The sequence below is a fragment of the Oreochromis niloticus genome, linkage group LG20 (genome assembly GCF_001858045.2).
Source record: "Oreochromis niloticus isolate F11D_XX linkage group LG20, O_niloticus_UMD_NMBU, whole genome shotgun sequence".
NCBI lineage: Eukaryota > Metazoa > Chordata > Actinopteri > Cichliformes > Cichlidae > Oreochromis > Oreochromis niloticus.
Window position 1 is genome coordinate 33,363,648 of NC_031984.2, and position 22,220 is coordinate 33,385,867.

The 22,220-nt window shown below is 40.1% G+C and overlaps 1 protein-coding gene across 1 annotated transcript in view; it reads left to right on the forward strand.

Annotated features, from left to right (window-relative positions):
* atp2b3b (ATPase plasma membrane Ca2+ transporting 3b) overlaps positions 1-22,220 on the forward strand; it is a 77,589-nt gene that overhangs the window by 49,858 nt on the left and 5,511 nt on the right. The window contains 4 exon segments of the mRNA XM_025901696.1: positions 4,967-5,180; positions 6,479-6,690; positions 12,315-12,422; positions 12,683-12,865. Of these exon segments, the coding sequence (XP_025757481.1) occupies positions 4,967-5,180; positions 6,479-6,690; positions 12,315-12,422; positions 12,683-12,865 (717 nt within the window).

The following is a 22,220-nucleotide window of genomic DNA, read 5'->3' on the forward strand; positions in this document are numbered from 1 at the left end:
CATTTCAAAAATAATCTCACATGTAACAATTTGTATGTGTTTTCTATTCATTAAGGTAATGTCAATTATTTTCTTTCATTATTCTTACCTTTTCTAATGTTTACCTCTTTGTTATGCGGTGGTGGACATCCCTAAACAGTCATGAGTTCAGGTTTCAATTTTCAGTCCAAACATATCCTGTATTCTCGCAATTAAACTCGTCCAGCTTCATCTCTCACCGGTCTCTTTTTCATTCACAGTGTCCTGTTCGGGCTTCAAAGCTCCAGCAAACACAGTCTCAACTCAGCTGTTGTCTTCTTCTCTGTTTCTTTACAGTCTTTCTTTTAGGTTAAGTCCCAGCATGGCAAAATATCACTCAATGTCCAGTGCTCTTCCACAATTCTTTATCCCACTGTTCAACTGCCCAGCCTGTATTTTCACAGTACATGTTGCATTAATCTTACATGCTGCTGCTGGTCCTCAGTCGTCATCAGTGTTACTGGATCAGTGGCACTGCCGTTTGCCTGCTGTATTCAAGTCCACGATGTTCTGTCGGTCTTCATCAGGCGATTGACTGGCCTTTAAGCTTCTTCTCAGGGTCAAAGACAAAGTGAGAGATCAAGCTGCACAATTTCGAGCCAAAGCCTGGCTTATTTTCTCCCAATTCTATTAATCTATTGTTCTGGTGCTGCACTCAAGGTTCCAAAGTTGAGAGACGTCCACCTGTATTGACACACTAAAGCATACAATTAGTATTATATTCATTTTTTCTTAAAGGCTTCATTTGCTTCATGTGCCTCATCTGTCTCTCTGTGTTCTTTCTGTACACACTCAGTTCCTTTTATGGGCATGCAGAGTTCCTGTTCACTATTTCCTGTTCTCTGCACAGTCTGTCTCTCTTTGTATTTATAGTCTAAAAACCCTCTTTAATTCTACTAAATCTTGATCTAAAAAACAATACACCTTCATGTCACTCACACACATTTAAATAGAGCTCTTTCACACATCAGAACAACTAACACTTCTCCACACACATCACCCTTCACCCTTCTTTAGATCAGTTTGTAGCGTATACACTTATATGTTTTCCATCAGAAAAAATAAACTCAATTTCTCATACCCTCACTCATGCGTTTCTTGAATTAAAAGCACTTGCAAACTTTAAACATCCTATTTTACATCACAAAAGAAATATATTTCACACTCCTTTATTTCATACACCCGTTTTAAATGCTCTAACCTCTTTCAGACGCCATAAATCGTCTCACACACACTGCCTTTTCTCTCTCAAACTTCCATTTTACACTCACTCAGACAAATCATGCAGAGTCACTCAAATCAAATACTGACAGCATTCACACGGTTAAAATCACTCGAAATACGCTTTCATACGAGTATCTTGGACATGCCTTCCATGATCAGAAAGAGCAAGTCAAAAGAAAAAAGAAAAAGAAAACTGAAACCTCTCATCGTCCTCACAGCTTCTCACCACACACACATAACTGAAAAATCAAACACACCCCCATTTATTACTCAAGATATATACATCTATCAAAATTCAGTCACTTACTATACATCCACACTAGTATATTCGAACTGTATTTATACAATTCTAATGAGCAAAACCAGCATCTTACTTACAGGCATTTAGCAATATCAGATAAAGCTCAATAGTCTCGAAACTGAAAGCAACCCTCTGCATGCGCGTCACCGCTCCTCATTTGCATTTACACACACCATCAGTGCACATCCGGCTGTGCATTGCTGACACAGAGACTGATCTTACTCATAGATCTCATTTTTTATATTACAGACGTCTTTAATTACAACTGCACAGATTTTAGGCCTCTTAAATCCTATAAATTTCGAAAAATATAACATAACGGCTCCAACCGATAAGTCCCAGACTTTTTGTGCTCAATTCACCAGGGCGGTCCCAGACTGTCCTGTCCAGATTTCTAAACCTAACTTAATTTGCCAGCATACCCAATAAGCGCAAAAATAGAGGACTTGAACCTCTAGCAATTTTGGAGTTTCCCCAGTTCTCCCCGGTTTGTCGTACCGTACTATCCCATTAGTTGCCGCTAGGTCAAGGATAAACGTCTTTATCCAGGAGGGAGCGTTACCTCCGAGAAAATGCGCTTCTTAACAGACGCCGCTGTCGTCCTAGAAAAATTTATAATAATTTGAAACAACAATCTACACCCGAAGCAGGATTAAGATTGAGGCAGATCTCCCGTTGTGGACATAGGGGACTCTAACCCACAAAAATGACCATCACACGTAGACCAAATGACCAACGGGACTTGAACCCACACAATGACCAAATTCCCTATCATTCTAAGAGTTCGCTTAGCAGTCCAACTGCTTTCTCTTTTCATTCCTTTATTCTCATTACTCAGTACTGTCACTTATACTTCATTATCATTACTTCAACCGGTAAACTTCATAAAAATTTCACCAAAATTAAAAAACAGACATTCACCAGTAATTTTCAGTGAGTAGACTTTAATTTGACATGTCCAATCTAGCACATTTTGGAAAATTCAACAGGTATGTGCCTTACCTTTGTTTAAGCCGGCTTGTCTCTCACTTCAAACCACTGACTCGTATCTGCCCATCCAATCACCACGGACCCCGGATCTCTCTGTCTACACCAAAACCATCCCTCTCTCTCACCGGAACGAGCCCCCAAATGTTAAGGTTCATTGTTGAGAGAGGAATCCATAAATAACCACAGATCCGGTCCAGTGTGCAATTAGACAGTATTTTAATAAACACATGTGTGAGTTCAACAACCCAATCAGTATTGAACTGTCTTTACCATATTCAGACAACGGTTTTATAGGGTTCAGATAGTACAGCCCCCTTTTCTGTTGCTAGGCAGATTTAATACAGCATACGTCAGCCTAAACCACAAATGTTCTGTCAACAACCTTTAACATATTTTTAAAGAACATTGTCTTCGGGTCGGTGCTTCCCCTCAGCTCGTCTTCGCTGTCGCTTATCTCCTGTGGGAGATCTGTTGCACTTCCTCTAAGTACGTCGGCACAATTCTGCATTTGCAGCAAAAATACATCTTCACTTCTGCCCTACCAAAATAGATCTATTATGGTGTGTATGTGTGCACGTGCGGGGGCGCGTGCATGCTGTGTACTGTGTACGTGTCATGACCTCTCACTATTTGTGTCTGTATGTGTGTCTCGCCCTTAAATGCTCTCACATCTCACCCGTTACACTTCTGACCTTCACGTGACCAGGAGCCACAGCTCTTTAATAAGCTCAAATGCAATCATGTATAAAAGATTAAAATCATTTTCATAACAAAAGTTCTCCCTTCTCAGATCTACCAATATGTTTGCTCCTCCTAATATAGTCTAAAAGCAACCCCAAGCAAAGCAATTTGAACTTTCCCCTATCAGTGATCCCTCTAAGCGTGTGTGTTAATCAACGATACATGCATAATAACAATAATAATAATAATAATGCTCTTAACTATAATAATAATGCTCTTAACTTGCAGTTAAACTCTGGTTTCAGTTTCACTTCTGCAAAAGCCTGCAACTTCAAAAGCCTATAACTTCCTGTCTCTGCCCTCTACACAGAAACACTGAGATCATAGAAGCATTAAAACATTTAAAATTATAGTTTAAAGTGGTTCTTCTTGGACCTGTAATAAAGACTAATATGATACCAATATATTTGAACATTTAAATGCAATATCAATACCTCTTGTATACATATGCTTGCTATATGTTTATGATGCAACAGTAATGACAGTAATACCAATAATAACAAAATAATAAATCAAAATAACAAAACATAATACTTCCTCTCTGGACAGGCGTGAATCTGGTTCTGTTTTCTAAGGAGCTGTCTTGCTGTAGTTGTTTTCTACGGAGCCCCTCTGATGACATGGTCCAAAAAATAAATAAATTGTGGCCACAAAATACTACTTCGTGGGCACGAAATGGGTATAATGTGCCCACGAAATACTTATTTGTGCCCACGAAATACTATTTCGAGGGCACGAAATAGGTATAACGTGCACACGAAATGCTAATTTGTGGGCACGAAACACTTGACTGATAACTGTGATCCTTCCCAGGCCCTTGCAGTTGGTTGACAATAAAATCTATCCCGGCGTCCAGGTCGTACTTACGTCTGTAAAGCAACTGGGCTCTCAATATCCTGTTTAAATGTCTCTCCGTAATAATGGTTCTTTGCAGTGCCAGGCTTTTCAAAATGCATTTGTAGCTCATTCCCAGCCTAAAATAAAACTCAATCATACTGTCTCTGTCCATGGTGTATAGGTTTAGCCTACTCTTATGCTTATGTCTCTACGCAGCTGTCCAGGAATTGTATCAATATGATGTGCGCACGTTATCTATTTCGTTGCCACAAATGCGTAATTCGTTGCCACGTTATACCCAATTCGTGGCCACAAATAAGTATTTCGTGGGCACTTCTTACTATTTCGAGGGCATGAAGTAGTATTTTGTGGCCACAATTTATTTATTTTTTGGACCATGTCATCAGAGGGACTCCGTAGTTTTCTGACCGTCTCCACTGCCTCAGTTGTAGGGATACAACTGAAACTTAGCGGAGGATTCCAAGGACACTTCTTTTAGTGACTTGACTTAAAGAAGACCAGTGGCTTTTTTTCCAAGCTCCTTAGACTACCATGACCTGAATAACTGAGAACCTACACAGACATATAAAAACAAAAGTTAAATTAGTAAACCTACTCTGAAACTAACTGAAAATAAAAATGTTAAACTAAATAAAAACAAATGGAAAATACAAAACTAAGATAACTGCAGACAGTCTGTCCTCAGCAACCTCACAGTCACTATTAGATTACTTTTACCATACAGACACACATAGACAATTAATAAAATAATTGTTCCAACTTCAGAAGAAATAAATTGCTGCAGGAACTTGCATGATTTGTGATACCAGCCCATGGTTGCAAATCTCTCTGCAGGACTCTCCCCTGAAGGCGGTGCAGATGCTGTGGGTGAATCTGATCATGGACACGTTTGCTTCTCTGGCCCTTGCTACCGAGCCCCCCACTGAGGCCCTGTTGCTACGAAAGCCTTATGGCCGGAACAACCCGCTCATTTCACTGACCATGATGAAGAACATCCTGGGCCATGGAGTGTACCAGCTGGTCATCATCTTTACCCTGTTGTTCATAGGTACAGAAATACACTTAAAAATAAACACACATACAGGCTATATACTCGGATTGAGTACCGGTTGATATACAGGCTCAGGATACTTGACGGTATAATGTATTCCCCTTCCCTTTATGCTAACCTTAACCAATTCAATTCCATTTTATTCCTATATTCCCAATATACGACAGTAGTCACCTAAAAACACTTTGTATTTTAGGCTAATATGTATGACCATATTAGAAAGAAATACCAACAGTCAGATGACCCCCTGTTAGCAAACATTTGATGGGAAGGAAAAACTGCCTTTTAACGGGAAGAAATCTCTTGAAAACCAGGCTCAGGGTGGGGCAATCATTTACCAAGGACAGTTAGGGGTGAAGGGAAATGGAAGAGAACAGAGAGACACAAAAGAAATCTATCAAGTCACCGAACAATAACTTTTTATCAAAAAGGCAAGTTTCTCATCTGAAAATTAGAGAGAGTGTATTTCTTCCACATCCAAACTGGAAGCCGATTCCACAGGAGCCTAAACTAAAGGTTCTGTCTTCCTTTGTATTTTTAAAAATTCTAGGAACTACAAGTAAGCGTGCATTCTGAGTGCTTTGATTGGATAATAATGTACTATGAGGTCTTTAAAGTATGACTTCTTAAAAAATTTTATATGAGGAAAAGGATTTTAAATTCAATTCCTATATTTAAAAGGGAGCCAATGCATAAGCTAATACACGGTCTTTCTTTCTAGGCCCATTGCGATTCTGTTTTTTTTAAAGAAGTAAATTCAGGCATTTAGGGCTTTAAGACATACCTGTAGTTTTACTAACTGATTTATGTCATCTGGTTTCATGGAGAAAGAATGAAAATGTATAATTTTTTTCTAATAATATTGTCTAAGTGAAACAATATTAGTCCCAGGACAGAACCCTGTGGAACTCCATAACTTTTATGTGTGAAGAAAATTCCCCATTTCCCTGCTCAGTTTGGAATCTATCAAATAGATATGATTCCAGTGTTTGCAGGACAATTTCTTTAATGCCAACAGAGTGTTCTATCATTGAGGTAAAATATTGTGCTGCACTGAGGACTAGCAAGACAAGCACAGAGATGAGTTCAGAAGTAGGGTTGGCCAATATGGAAGAAAATCTTAGAAAAAATAATATAACACACTCAACTGCACCTTTCTTTGTGACTTTATGTACTTTATGTAACATTCCAAATGAATTGACCACGCCAGCCCTAACCTAAACCTGTCTCTAATATTACCCCTAAGACCAAGTCTGAATGTTCTTTTATTTCTTCTTTTTTTCTATGCTCTCCAGGCGAACGAATGTTCAACATTGACAGTGGTCGTAATGCTCCGCTTCACTCCCCACCCTCTGAGCACTACACCATTATCTTCAACACCTTTGTCCTCATGCAGCTTTTCAACGAGATCAATGCTCGCAAAATCCACGGAGAGAGAAATGTTTTTGATGGCATTTTTTCTAACCCAATCTTCTGCTCCATTGTTCTGGGAACTTTTGCTGTGCAGGTCAGGTTAATCCTTGAACACCTTTTAGTATTTCATAGAGGAAATTTTGAGCTGCTGATGTTTTGTCCTTCTTGTGGTACAGCATACTGTGTTATTCCAGGACCAAAAACTAATTCCTCCAATGACCACTTGTGGCTGTTTCAAGAGTCAGTAAAACCTCACAGACCCCAGTGTTAAAATGTCACACTTTAGCCATGAAATTAAAGTGTAAATGCTACAAAAATAGCTTGGGCTGGATTTATGCCTAAGGTTCTCACCTTTATAATAATCGTATGAGGGATGAATTCTATTAAAACTGACTATTTGCATTTGGTTCAGTTCAGTTCAATTCTAAGATGCAAGACTAGCAATGGAAGCTCATAGTACATGGACATGACATTCTACAAAACACTTTTTTTTTCTTACTGGAACTTCATTGCATAGATGGCATGTCACTGATATGTCATTTATGCTAACATTTCCATATCCAGAACTCTAATGTCTTATTTTTGTATTATAGTTGTTATTTGAAGTGAGACATAAATGAATGTCTCATCTCAACAGTTTGGTAAACAGTTAGTTTAGTTTGGGAAAAAATTAATGCTCCCACAAGACTGTAATTGGGTTTTACATTGTGGTCATTTATTTTGCTGATTTGGTCACCTTCATAGATTTAGTCCATATTTGGATCAACTGACTCATGCTGAACACATTAGCAATGCAATGAGAAAGGAACTCTGTGTACACAGAAATACAGACAAGAAAACAAAGAGAGACTGAGAGGAGGGAAGAAAGAAGAAGAATATTTTCAGAACTCTACAGTGCTTGGTGTTACCCTGGGGAGAGAAAAACAAGAGAAGAGGGGGCTTGAGGGGAACAGTAGGGATTTGGTGTATAATAGTGATGAAGAGACAGATTTGTAAAAAAAACCCCCAAAACAAAACCAAAAAACTTCAGAGAGATCTCTGAGAGTGGAAAGAGGAAGAAATACGTAAAGCTACAAAATTATATTATACGTGATATGATGGGTCGTATTCACAGTGTGATTTCCGACTCTCTGGGTTGGTCCAAAGATGATCACTGATAAGCCTTGTTCCAGGTGTAAATGATCATGCTGCTGTATAAAGTGCTGTTGCTACATCCACTGACGCATGTAGACCTTAGAGGACATAAGAGTGCTGCTTTACTTTGAGCTTAAAGAGGTGGTTTTGAGCTAGCCACATGTTTTGGAATAATAATAGATAATAATCTATACATTATATACATATTTTTACACAGTGATGTAAGTTGGGGCAGACTGACTGCTCTGGGTAATATGGCAGAGGTTCCCTGTTCTCAGCTTACAATCATGTCTGAGTTACCAAAGATGAATCTGCCAAGGGGTAACAGATCTCCAGGGGTCCAGAAGTTTCCACCACTCAAGTAGTGGTAAAATCCAGTTTTAAGAGCTGCATTGTATCATTATGTCATGTTGATGTTTTTATCTGTATCACAGATAATCTGGAAAAAGTAGAAGAGGTTGCCCTTGTAGAATAACTTTTAAGTGGTGTTCAGGCAAAGTTTTAACTCATGTCACTGATCTAAGTGTGCTTTTAGAAACCAACAAATATTTGCAGGATGACACAAGAGCAGTACATCTGATGGTTGGAGATAAGTTAAAGTAATATATTTAACTTACCTGGAGGTCATATGATTTCACTCACTCTTCTCAAAGCCCACTCCATTTTTTTCCTGTTTCTATATATAAAACAAATAAACAAAAAAGCTCCAACTTCCACTAAATGGCGACTGCAAGCCTCTTCTCCAGTTGATTGTTTTTGGAATCAGGAGACTCCACACTCAAAGAAATCTGGGAAATACAAATAATGACTAATGTGTTCAGTGACTACATACTCCATTAAACTCAAATCTCATTAGTTTAAATCAGCACACTGCAACAGGAACATATTCTAATTGTCAGTGTTGAGTGTTTTCCCTGCAGCAATAAGACTAAAACACTTGCAGTCTTTTGTGTTGTACAAAGTCAGTGACCCTGAAGAAAAGGATATTTTATCAGAGCTGGCCTGATACAGGCTTTTGGGTGCAGATGCCCTTATACGTTTTAGGCCAGTATATTAATCAGTTGATATTATTTATTACCAAACCTATTTGCCTACTTGGATATTTGCCTATTTGCTACAGCAGAAACAAATGATGAAAAAAAAACATAATTGACTGAAATCTTGCAGCGCTCACAAGGTCCTCCTGCTCAAGAAGGCACATGTATATGCCTGTGTTAAATTTGCCAGTAACCATCTAAATGATTCAGAGAAGGTTTGGGATAAAGTGCTGTGGTCAAATGAAGCAAGATAAATGCTTGGTATGATCCAAAGAACATCATCCCCAGACTCAAGCACAGAGGTAGAACCATTATGCTCTGGGGCTGTTTTTCTGCTAAGGGTACAGGACAAATTACCTGAGCCATGATGTACAATACTGAAAATGGGCAATGGATGGGTCCTCCAGCACGACAGTAACCTAAAACACACCACTAAGGCAACAAAGGAGTGGCTAAAGAAGAACCACATACAGTGGCTTGCAAAAGTATTCGGCCCCCTTGAACTTTCCCACATTTTGTCACATTACAGCCACAAACATGAATAAATTTTATTGGAATTCCACGTGAAAGACCAATACAAAGTGGTGTACATGTGAGAAGTGGAACGAAAATCAAACATGATTCCAAACATTTTTTACAAATAAATAACTGCAAAGTGGGGTGTGCGTAATTATTCAGCCCCCTTTGGTCTGAGTGCAGTCAGTTGCCCATAGACATTGCCTGATGAGTGCTAATGACTAAACAGAGTGCACCTGTGTGTAATCTAATGTCAGTACAAATACAGCTGCTCTGTGACGGCCTCAGAGGTTGTCTAAGAGAATATTGGGAGCAACAACACCATGAAGTCCAAAAAACACACCAGACAGGTCAGGGATAAAGTTATTGAGAAATTTAAAGCAGGCTTAGGCGACAAAAAGATTTCCCAAGCCTTGAACATCCCACGGAGCACTGTTCAAGCGATCATTCAGAAATGGAAGGAGTATGACACAACTGTAAACCTACCAAGACAAGGCCGTCCACCTAAACTCACAGGCCGAACAAGGAGAGCGCTGATCAGAAATGCAGCCAAGAGGCCCATGGTGACTCTGGACGAGCTGCAGAGATCTACAGCTCAGGTGGGGGAATCTGTCCATAGGACAACTATTAGTCGTGCACTGCACAAAGTTGGCCTTTATGGAAGAGTGGCAAGAAGAAAGCCATTGTTAACAGAAAACCATAAGAAGTCCCGTTTGCAGTTTGCCACAAGCCATGTGGGGGACACAGCAAACATGTGGAAGAAGGTGCTCTGGTCAGATGAGACCAAAATGGAACTTTTTGGCCAAAATGCAAAACGCTATATGTGGCGGAAAACTAACACTGCACATCACTCTGAACACAACATCCCCACTGTCAAATATGGTGGTGGCAGCATCATGCTCTGGGGGTGCTTCTTTTCAGCAGGGACAGGGAAGCTGGTCAGAGTTGATGGGAAGATGGATGGAGCCAAATACAGGGCAATCTTGGAAGAAAACCTCTTGGAGTCTGCAAAAGACTTGAGACTGGGGCAGAGGTTCACCTTCCAGCAGGACAACGACCCTAAACATAAAGCCAGGGCAACAATGGAATGGTTTAAAACAAAACATATCCATGTGTTAGAATGGCCCAGTCAAAGTCCAGATCTAAATCCAATCGAGAATCTGTGGCAAGATCTGAAAACTGCTGTTCACAAATGCTGTCCATCTAATCTGACTGAGCTGGAGCTGTTTTGCAAAGACGAATGGGCAAGGATTTCAGTCTCTAGATGTCCAAAGCTGGTAGAGGCATACCCTAAAAGACTGGCAGCTGTAATTGCAGCAAAAGGTGGTTCTACAAAGTATTGACTCAGGGGGCTGAATAATTACGCACACCCCACTTTTCAGTTATTTATTTGTAAAAAATGTTTGGAATCATGTATAATTTTCATTCCACTTCTCACGTGTACACCACTTTGTATTGGTCTTTCATGTGGAATTCCAATAAAATGTATTCATGTTTGTGGCTGTAATGTGACAAATTGTGGAAAAGTTCAAGGGGGCCGAATACTTTTGCAAGCCACTGTAAAGGTCTATGAAATTCAGACCTCAGTTCTATAGAAAAGCTATTGAAGCTATGGAAGGAGCTGAAGCTTTAAGTTGTAAAGTGGCAGCCAAGGAAACTAAGGAATTTAGAGAGTTTCCCGGAATCCCTCTTGAGATCTGTGCAAACCTGGTGACCAGCAACAAGAAATGCTTTACTGCTGTGCTTGCCAACTATGGTTTCCCTAACTAGGTTGGCCTCTAACAAGACCAAGAAAAACCACTTCTGCAGAAGAGTTAGACTTCAAGTTAGACTGAAGCATACCATCGACAACCTTGAGAAAAGATTATGCATACTGGAAGTGCATCCTTTGGTCAGATGAGATAAAACTAGAATTCTTTAGCCACAGAGCCAGCTCTTCTCTATGTATTATTGTAGGGTCTACTTTATAATATAAAGTGCCATTAGGTGACTGTTGTTGTGATTTGGCGCTGTATAAATAAAATTGAATTGAATAGACACACTTTTCTGTTTGGAGAATGAAGAGAGAGATGTACAATCCAAGAACACCTTTCCCACAGTGAAACACGGTGGTGGGAATATTATCCAGCGGCTGGAATTGTGAATCTCATCAATGTGGAAGGAACTATGAAGAAAGAAGGATATGTAAAGATTTTGAAAGAAAGCTTTAAGTAGTCAGAAGCAAAACTGGGTCTGGGTTGTCGCCTTGTCACCTTCTCACACGACAATGTTCCAAAATATACCTCCAGAAGACCAAAGTGAATATTACTGGCTGGCCTGCATCAAGGACTGACTTGAATCTCATTGAAAATTCGTGGACCAAGATCCATGCTAGAAGATCATAAAATCTGGAGGAGCTTGAGAGTTTCACCAAAGAAGAATCCGCTTGGATTGCTCAGGAGACATGAGTGAGACAACAAATGACTGCAGGCTGTTATCGAGCAAAACCAATAGACAAATGATTGTTTTCATCTGTATGTGTACATACCTCTGCCACCTTAATCACAACCTGAAAGTAATGTCATCCTTTATTTAATATCATCATTTGTGGTTTTTACCTATCAGTGTTAGCACTAACATATTGGAAAGCCTGATGATGTGTGTAGAAAAAAAACACAGCAACATTCACATTCACACACTTACACACCAATGGCTGTTTCCGTGCCAACTTCTGCTTTAGTACTTTGCCTGAGAATACTTCAGCATGTAGATTTGTGGAGCCAAGGATCAAACCACCAACTTTCTTTGTTAGCTGACCCATTCTACCTCCTAAGCCACAACCACCAAAATAGGCTCTGGTATTCAACGGTGATCACCCATCTATGTGCTAACCAAGCTCGACCCTAATTAGTTTCTGAGATTAGATGAGATTGGGCATGCTAAGAAGTGTGAAAGTTAGTGATGGATAGAGCAAAGCTACTTGGTGCAGCACTGCTTTCTGCTTTGTTTGTGTATGTGTGTAATGATGTCTTTTCCTGTGTTTCTGCTGCAGATTGTGATTGTGCAGTTTGGAGGGAAACCCTTCAGCTGTGCTCCTCTCAACATCGAGCAGTGGCTTTGGTGTCTGTTTGTGGGAGTTGGAGAGCTGCTCTGGGGGCAGGTAAGTAGCTCTTCAGCCTGTTGAATCAAACAACACTAAGCAAGTGTAGGCTGGCAGACCTGGTTTCTTCCAAGGTGAGGCTAAGGAAACGTGTTCACACTGCCTGAGAGAACACTTCAGAGTTATTCTGTGCTAAAACTGACAGTTAAATAATAAACCACTGCATGTGAACTAAGGTTGGAAAAGCACACACACTGCTCATTATTTTGTCACTCCGGTTTGTTCTGGTCAAGTAACATTGTTACAAATCTGGCTTCCAGGTGATCGCTACAGTTCCTGCAGAGCGACTGCCGTGTTTGAAGGAGGCGGGGCTGGGACTAGAACCAGGGGAGGAGGAAGGGGAGGAGCTGGCAGAGGATGAGGAGGAGATCGACTGTGCAGAAAGAGAGTTGCGCCGTGGACAGATCCTCTGGTTCAGAGGCCTCAACCGTATCCAGACCCAGGTACTGTTTAACCAGGCCCTAACCAAAAGTCTTACCAACAGATTTCGACACATGCTAGCCAGAAGCTTCGCTTGGTCATGACCACAAGCAGTTTGTTCAAGGTTAATTACAGATAAATTGGGGAATCTTTAAAAGGTGTGGTATGTATCACAAACAGCTGCACTTCTTTAATCATGTGCAGCATGATAAAATCCACATTACTATGGGGGTGTTGTTACTGCCTAAATAAACTGTTAGTATCATGGCCTTCACACGCAGAGACTTTTGGAAAGAAAGAAGTGCTGCATACATGACTCTTCTTTGAAAGTTACAATTTTAGATTTGTTCTTACTCTTCAAAAGTCAATCTCTCTCATCCATTCTGTTGTGCTCTTCTGAATTGTGCCAAACATAATGATTCAGGTTTTTGTTTTTCTCTCTCTCCCCAACACAGCTAACCTTTTTGTTCTGCTCAGTCACAGTCACACAATGGCGTTATCTACCTTGAAAGTGCTATTTTAGATGCTCATAAACATAACAGGAGATAAATGCTGTGAGCGTATGTGTGTGTATATGTTTGTGTGTGTGAGAGTGAGTATTTACATGTTGTACACAAGCTTATGCAAGTAGACAGGCCAGTGATTCGCTTGATTACTTTGATTGATTCTTGCACAACTTTGTGTGAGAGTGGACTTTAAGACAGGGAAACCAGAGCAGTCTCCTCCTAAGGAGTGTTAGAGACCCAGGCCAGACTCTCTGCTTAAGTGCCTGTCTTTGCATAAAGTGGCCAGTTTTTCATTAAGAGGGTTTGGTCTGAGTGTGTAGTGTGTAGACGCACAGATTTTGTTAGTTACATTCATAAATCAGTTATGATACACTGAAATCAGAGAGTTTTGTACTCTGTCATTTCCTCTGTGACAGGAGAATCTTTTAAAAGGAGCAAAGACACACGCACACACTCAGACTGGACTTTCCTGCCCTCACTGAATGATGCTGTTTGTATCTTTGTCCTGCAGATGGAGGTAGTGAGCACATTCAAGCGAAGCGGTTCGTTTCAGGGAGCGGTGAGACGGCGCTCCTCTGTGCTCAGTCAGCTCCACGACGTAAACACTATCTCTACCCCCTCTCACGTAGTTCTCTCCACTGCAACAGCCCATACCAGCCCAGCCCCTGGGAGTGAGTCCGCCGAACGCATGTACACACATACAGAAGCATTCGTGCATACATGCACACACTCACACACTCATTCAGAGACACAGAAACACACACTCGCATCCACCCAACCACCCACACACTGCCACACAGCTGCACGGCACGTGGACTGCAGTATTTTGACTCTCTATGGTTGTGTCCCTCCGGCTCGCTCGCTACTCGTGTTATGTGCAATGTGTCCTCTGTTCTTTGCTCTTATCCTCCCTTTCAAACAGCACCCAATCCTGCCAGGGCTGTGTAGTTCTGGTCTTATCTGGTCTGGTCCCAACCCACTCCTGGTCCCAGGCCAGAGACTGTTTTTGTCATTTGTCAGTGCAGAAGGAAGCTGACTGTTCTCTCTCTGTCTGATGTGCCCTGATGCAAAAGATGCAACACTTTTATAAGTGACTCAGATTTTAAAAAAACAAGGAGTTTGTTATGCATAATTCTCAGAAGCTACGGGTGCATCCTGAAGTTTAGAGAGCAGATAACAGCTCCTCCTGCACAATGTGTTATTTCTTGTCCGTGACTGAGGTCAAGCGTAGTTACTGTGGTTGGCCTCTGTTAAACATCTCTATTGTAAAGGTGTCTTTCTATTCTCTGAACAACAACACAATGTAGTACTTCTCTACTACGTTTTTGATTCTCTACATACTTGGGAAAATGCTACAAATATATTTCACTGCCATAGAATTCATTATCATTAAAAAAGGCTTCCATGTGGCTTCAGCAATACTGTAAACCTTCGAGTATAAAAGCCCTATAACACACTGCTGTCTTCAAGAATGTAGTTTTATAAAGAAACGGTTCCTTCTTCCTCTATCTTTCTAGCTTTCCTTCTTCTTCTTGTCTCACTTTTGTTCGGTGCTGAAATTGTTGTCAACTGGTTATTTCTGTAACAGTATTTCCAGCTCCAACGTCACAAGTTTGGCCCCCTGACGTCTCCAAAAAGTCCTAATTTCTCTCTCTGTCCACTCTGTTTTTCCTCACCCCTCTCTCTCTCTCAATGGCAGTTTTCTCTTTCTTGTCTTTCTTCCTTATTTATGAGATATTACAGGTTCCCTGTTTGCAGAAATATTCTGTGAAATGTTTTCTAATTGTTCTTCATAAGTAGAGTTGTTCTTTTGTAGTGGTATTTAGATTTTATCAGATCTAAATACAGGCTCTTGTGTAGCATACTGATAAGATTTCTTTAGTAGGTTTCTCTTCATTTTAAATTTTTTTTCCTCAGTTTTCTTGGATCTTACTTTGTCCTTTACCTCATCCCTTTTTGTCATCTTCCATTTCTTACTAGAATAGTGATCGCCCCTTCATCTTTTCTCTTGATTTCTTCGTATGTCAGTTCTGCACGTCTGTGTGAAAGCCCTTTTGAACACGTGTTCTTTGCTGACATATCCGAGAGCTGCAGTTTGACTTGTGTGTATTCTCTGTTGGGGTGTGTGCACCTGTGCTCGTATACCTGTCTGTGTGACTGTGTGCATGCATGCGTGTGTTTGTGCTGTCTCTTCATTTGATTGTCATCAACCGTCTTCTCAGTTGCTTCTCTTTACCTTCCTTGCTCCCTCCCGTCCATCCTTCCCTTCCTCCATTTCATGCTGACCTCCTCTCCACCGTGCTCCATCACATGTAGGTGTAAATACAGAGAGGCCCAAGTCAGCTCTGTTGATACCTCATTGTCACAATCACCCTGCATAGACAGTAGCAGGAACCTGGGCTTTGTTTAAGTACTTGGGAAACACATCCTTCACTCCAACGTTTCATAATATAGCATGTTAAAAAATGTATTATATCAACACTGAAAGTAGAACATTGGTTTGGTGTAATGTTTGTTGTAGAGGAGTGGAAGGAGGGATGTACAGTCCAAGTATGAAGCAAGTTTTTAGGTCTGCTAGCTCATTTGCTTGCTTTTTCTAGTCTTCTACCTTAATTCGAAGAGCTTGTTATGTCCAAATCTGTTACTCAACAGCAGTGTGACACATACTTTTTGCATTTTGCAGTCATCCTGTAGTGGCTGAGCCCCTGATGGGAAACAAAATGGATTTGGACAAACAAATGGAACAGGGAAAAAATGTGAAGGACCAAGCATTAACTTTGAGTCTGATGTGACCCAGGTTGTCTTCTCTGAATCACTTTGTGCTGTCTGGAGGCATCCAGTGGTCCCATTATTCTCAGATCCAGCTTGGCTTATACAAAAAATATAAATCTGAATGTGTCACAAGCCTAAGCCAGAGAAATATATATACCAGAAAGGATTTTTCTTAAAGAAGAGGTCAGGTGATAATAAAATTATATAAAAAAAGTTCAGAACCAACAATGAATGTATGGTGCTAACACATATGCTAACACATGTAATGTGCCTGCAAGAGTATTCATCCATGGCTCTTTATACCTGTGCCAGTCAAGGTGAACCTTTCCCACTGTTTAAACTGAAACAAAACAACACTAGTTTGCTTTAGCTTTTTTTTCTTTACATGGGCCAAGATTTTGCTCATAAAATGCTACCATTCAGCTAATGCATGCTGATTCTTCTGTTAAAGATTCACCACAGGCTCTAAGTGCTTTCTGTAATGATTACAGAAAGAGATTTTTTTTAAACACAATTTTGAGATTAAATATTATTTTGAGAGAAAAAGTCAAAATAATATTTTGAGAATGAAGTCAGAATGTTGAGATTTAAGTTGTCATTTCAAATCAAACACTTGCCACAGCTGCTATACTCTCTACAACTCACATAGTCAAAATCGTATTTCAGCTTTTGTCTTTTGAGTTTAATCTCAAAATTTCGACTTTATTCTCAAAATTAACAGTAACATTTCTGTTCTTAATGTGGCCCTAATACGCCATTTATAGTCCCTTTGCTCAAAATCGTGATAAAAATGCTTAACCAGTGAAATTTTTGCCCCGATGAATTTGGGAGTACTCAGATGTTCTTTGGTTGTAGACATTACTGCTATCAGTGAATGCCAGCATGCTAACCTGCTTACAGTGGGTAAAGTGTGCTTTTACACCAACAATCCGGAGGAGGATCCAATTCACGGCTCTCTTTTGACTTTGTGTTACATGGATTTGAATGTGTATAAATTGGAAATCTGTGAAATCTGTGAGCACCATTTTTATTTTTTCACATGCCTTAGTGGTGTATAAGCAAGCGTAGTAGCACATATAACACATAGCTAGAACTGGATTTTATAACAGCTTACAAGGGGTATAAATTAATCTTTTTATAGTGAAATATTTTTTTGGAAACAAAATCCCCACTTTTTTTTTAATTTACAGTGTTTTCCTCTTCTATGCCAGTGCAAACATGCTAATATCCAGAACGTGTATGACCTGATGCGGTGTGCAGTTTATACCCTGCAACTCGTCCAGTGTCAGCTGGGATAGTCATACTTCTGGGCCGAATGGACTGAAAATTGTTTAAAAAAATGTTAAAGGTAAAATTGGCCTTCTTCGTAGTTGTGGCTGTCCTGTAAACAGTTTTACTCTATGATTATTTATATTAATTTGTTAACAGTGTGAAAGAGATTTGGACTGTAATACTATGAGTGACCACAAGTTTAAGTTGTCAGTGAAGCTCTCACAATTCAGGAAATTGTTTTATATTATCACCCATTTTTAAAAAAATGACCTCTTAAGATGGGGAAACTGTCCCCTTCATTGCCAGGGGTTGGTTGTCTGATTGGACCAAAGCACCAAATTCACATTACTTGCAGATGCCCATGTGCTATCCAAACAGTGCCTTGCATTGCTGCTTATCCACAGTTTGTTTCAGGGACAGACTCTAACCCACTACCCAAAGTTCTTTCTAAAGCAACCAGACTTGTGCCCTGTTGAATTATGGTGTGCCTACACCCTGACATTGACACCATTGACTCCCTGACCAATTCTATGAGAAGACAGCATAGGGAAATTCGAAGGAAAAATTACAAATAATAAGTGGAGATATAAAAATGATAAAAGTCTTTGTTTATTGCCATCATTCACCTAAGCTGTGTTGGATCTTAGAGATCTTTAGAAGTGATCTGGATCCAGTTTCTTTTCATTTCAAGTTAATTCCATGAGCAAGTACCATTAAAGACATTAACCTTTAAGTTTACTTTGGTCAGGAAAAAACAAAGGGCAATAAGATATTTTACTCTCATCCATTCAGTTCTTTAGTAAAGAATTTTTAAATGAAAAATAAAAAAAATACATCAGCCTCCACCCTTAAATGGGATGTGAGCAGGACATATAAGGAAAAGATGCTCTTAATGCCACAAGGTGTCGTTATGGATTACAGCTCATTATATCCAGGGGTGGGTGCCTCTTCAGTTGGGCCTCACTTCGGGAAATAAGAACCATTAACCAGTCATCTACCTCACAGCTTCTCCCTGTATTTATGTTGCAGTCTCTTCTCATCAGCAGTTCTTTTGCCTCTCTATCTTCCAGCGCCCTTTTTTCTTCTCGTTCTTTAACCATCATCGTTTTTCCATCAAGCACTGCTGAAAGAGCCGACAGGGAGAGAGGGGGAGAGAGAAAGGAAATGGTTGAGAGGAATAAGTAACACAGCAGTGCCCTGACCTCCGGGCCTCTCTGGTCACACTTTGGGCGTCATATACTCGAAAGTTTACTCTTACCATGGAGACAAAATGAAAACAAACCGAGCACTGACGAAGTGAGAAAGTAACATTCTGAAACCTTCTCAGGCTGCATGAGGTGTTTTTCTACTGTCTGACATGCTCTTTGGAAAAACAGATAAGCACTGAACCAACTGCTTGACCGTCTGTCTGTACATCTGTATGTCTCTCAGTCTATCATATGAGCCAGAGTCATATATAGAGACTTCTCCTAGTTTGGCCAACTGCAGCACTGAACTCCATTCAGCTGCTTGACCATCCGCCTCTCATAATCACAGTTGGGACTCCAGTAGGTGTTGCATTGAACATGAAGCTTTTTCTTTGCCGATCTCATTCGGCCAAACTGTCTCTGTATAAGGCTCTGTCTGCCTCTGCCTGTCAGTATATTTGCATTAAACTGTCTCTCTTTCTTTTGAGCTCATGCTGCTTCTTTTCCTCTGTTTGGGCGTTGGAGAGGGGTGCATGGACCAACTGCTATGGCAAAGGAATGTGTTTATGCACGCATACACCACCTTGAATGCACCTTGAAGTGCACTCGTGAAACTCACTTGTGCGCGTGTGTGTGTGCGCGCATGTGTGTGAGAGAGAGGCAGAGACATAAAGAGAGTGTAAGTGACAAAGATCTGATTCAGCATGACCTGACTGTCTCTCTCTGTGTGGCAGGGCTGACACCCAAGCTTCACTCTTTTTTTACTAGTAATCTAGCATAGCGTTCTAACCTGCTGATTCTTCATGATGTCACTTTTCTGTTTTGCAAGATTTGTTATTTTATATCCCGCAGCAACTTCATCGTCATCATTCTTGTCACTCTGCTCTCCTGTCTGTCACTGCTGCATGGCACACAGAACACTTTGCACATGTGCATGAGCACACGTGTCGGAGTGCTGACTGAATGACTCACAGTTTGGCTGTCGATGTGTTTATAAAGCAGCTCTCTTTAACAAACAGCCCCCATGTCTGACAGCTGCCCGATGCATGCGGAATTCAGACTCCAAACTGCACGATGTGGAGATAACTCTGGTCCACTCTGCTGCATGCATGTATTATTTATATGTGTATGTGTGTTTGGTCACTGCTATAGGTTCTTGCAAAATTCTTTTTTTGTTGTACATTGAATTAACACACTCACCATTCCTGCTTCTTTCTCCATTTGTGCCTAACAAACACCTTCATGTGTGCATGCCAGTGATCCTGTGTGTTGAGGTATGAGTGTTTTTCCCATGCATACTGTATCACCAGCCCAACACATGCACACACACAAACACAGTCATAAAGACACATATGCCCCGTGTGTGTGATGTAAAGTTTCTGCAGCTTCTGTGTTTTTTGTGATGGTGGCTACTGAATGTTTTTGTCTTGTAAGGTGTGATTGATGTGTGAGAACTGACGGAAACATGTCATCAACCAACTCATTTTAAAACTATTTATTTTTCACTTTTGTGTGTTGGAGACACACAGGATCAGGTGGATGTCTAGCTGACGCTAAATTAATCCACATATGATGTTACCCCAGTATAATTAATCTTCAAATGGACAATGGTAGGACAGATTGCTATTAAAATAGTGCAGTGCCATGGTTTGGATGGTGATATAGTTAAAAACTTTAAACAAGATCTATTCTGCTTATTAACAATATGGTGTAGCTTCTGAAAAATGTGTTTCTATGCAGAACTGATCATACATGCAGGCAACACAAAGGACTTAGGTGGTTATTACATGATATGGTGATATATCTCAATTAAATGAAATGCACCAATTTATTTTCAAAAGGACCTATTCTGCTGTCTTATAACACCCTCTCAGTTCGTAGAGGTCCTGTCTGAAAGAAACTTGTCCTTTAACACTACTGTCACTTTAAGCCAACTTTCTTTTGATTGGCCTCCCTTCATAAACAACAAGTCTAAGCAACAGCTAGGAGAGACTTCTGTGCTCACAGCCAGGGCTGTTTTTGTCTATGTTAGGGATATCCACTTTCAATGACATCATACAGATCCAGGTGTAGAAATAAACTACCTAAAACAACAGCTATCTAAACAAAGTTATAAATATATTTATTTAATCCACGTTTTCCTATCCATGGCTATTTATCAACCTTCTTCCATACCAGTCAAATGATTATCTCAATTTGTGCTATCATATCATCTTTATAGCATTTTCTTAACTTGCTTCTTACCAGAATCCTTGCCATAAAATATAAATATTAACAACATAGGTCCTACAGTATTTGTGCTGCTTTTAAGAATACAGTGTTAAAATCTATGACATCAAGGGGCTTAAGGCATGAAGAAGTTGGGTTTGATCACTCTGGGCAATTAAAGATGCCTGATTCAAAAAGGCATCTGCGGGGCAGAGTGAAAAGAGCCAAGAAGGGATTTAAATTAATTTGACAAGTCGTTCAGATGACCCATATTATTTAGCACCTTAAAGCTTAAAATATAATATCACTTATTCATCATTTATTAAATGCTTTTATTGTGTTTTTACTTAAATTCTAAATGTAATTCATGTGAAATAAATAAATAAAAATGTTTTAAAAGCTACTGCTCTGAAGGGGATTTTAAACAAGATAAATCAAGAGCAGAAGATCAGAAATCAAGACCTAGCGGGGCGATCATGGCTCAAGAGTTGGGAGTTCGCCTTGTAATCGGAAGGTTGCTGGTTCGAGCCCCGGCTTGGACAGTCTTGGTCGTTGTGTCCTTGGGCAAGACACTTCACCCGTTGTCTACTGGTGGTGGTCAGAGGGCCCGGTGGCGCCAGTGTCCGGCAGCCTCGCCTCTGTCAGTGCACCCCAGGGCAGCTGTGGCTACAATGTAGCTTGCCATCACCAGTGTGTGAATGGGTGGATGACTGGTTGTGTCTTTGGGGCCCTTAGGGACTAGTAAAAGCGCTATACAAATACGGGCCATTTAGCTAACAGTGTGCTAGCTGTACATTTATATTTAGCAGACTGACACAAGAAAGGTATCAGTTCAGATTTGTGTCTTTGAGCCTTTTCAAAATCTTTTTCAAAATCTTTCTTCATACTAAGAGTGTGATGTTTAGGTTTAGCTTAAGTTAAGTAAGAAAAAAACAAAAAAAGCAAGCGAGATAGCGCTAGCCTAACCATGTCCAAAGTTAAGAGAATGAACTTACAATACAATTAAGGGTTTCTTATCCTTTAAAAAAATATTGATGTGTCGTTTAGAATGATTGATATCATTCTGAAGAGCACTAGTCACTTGCAGTGTGGACACACCTTAAATCTCAGTAAAAAAAAAAATGAAGCATATTTTATAATTTCAAAATAATTATTTTACTTGGACTCTGATTACAAAGTCAAAGATTAGTCAAAGATAGTGCCTTTGTCCTTTGTCCTGAGTGAGTCCTATTAATTTCAGCTTCCACAGCAGCTCTTGGTCAGAAATCTATAACAAAACTTAACTGACCATTAGAAGTTACATTGCCTTTATTTTAACTGCAGCCACCTGGCCCTGAGTGTCTGCCTGTCTTTCACTCTGTTTGTCTGCTGGAGGACACAAGTGGGTCTGTCTTTGGGGTTCCCATGTCTCCTTTTTCTCTTCTTTTTCTCTG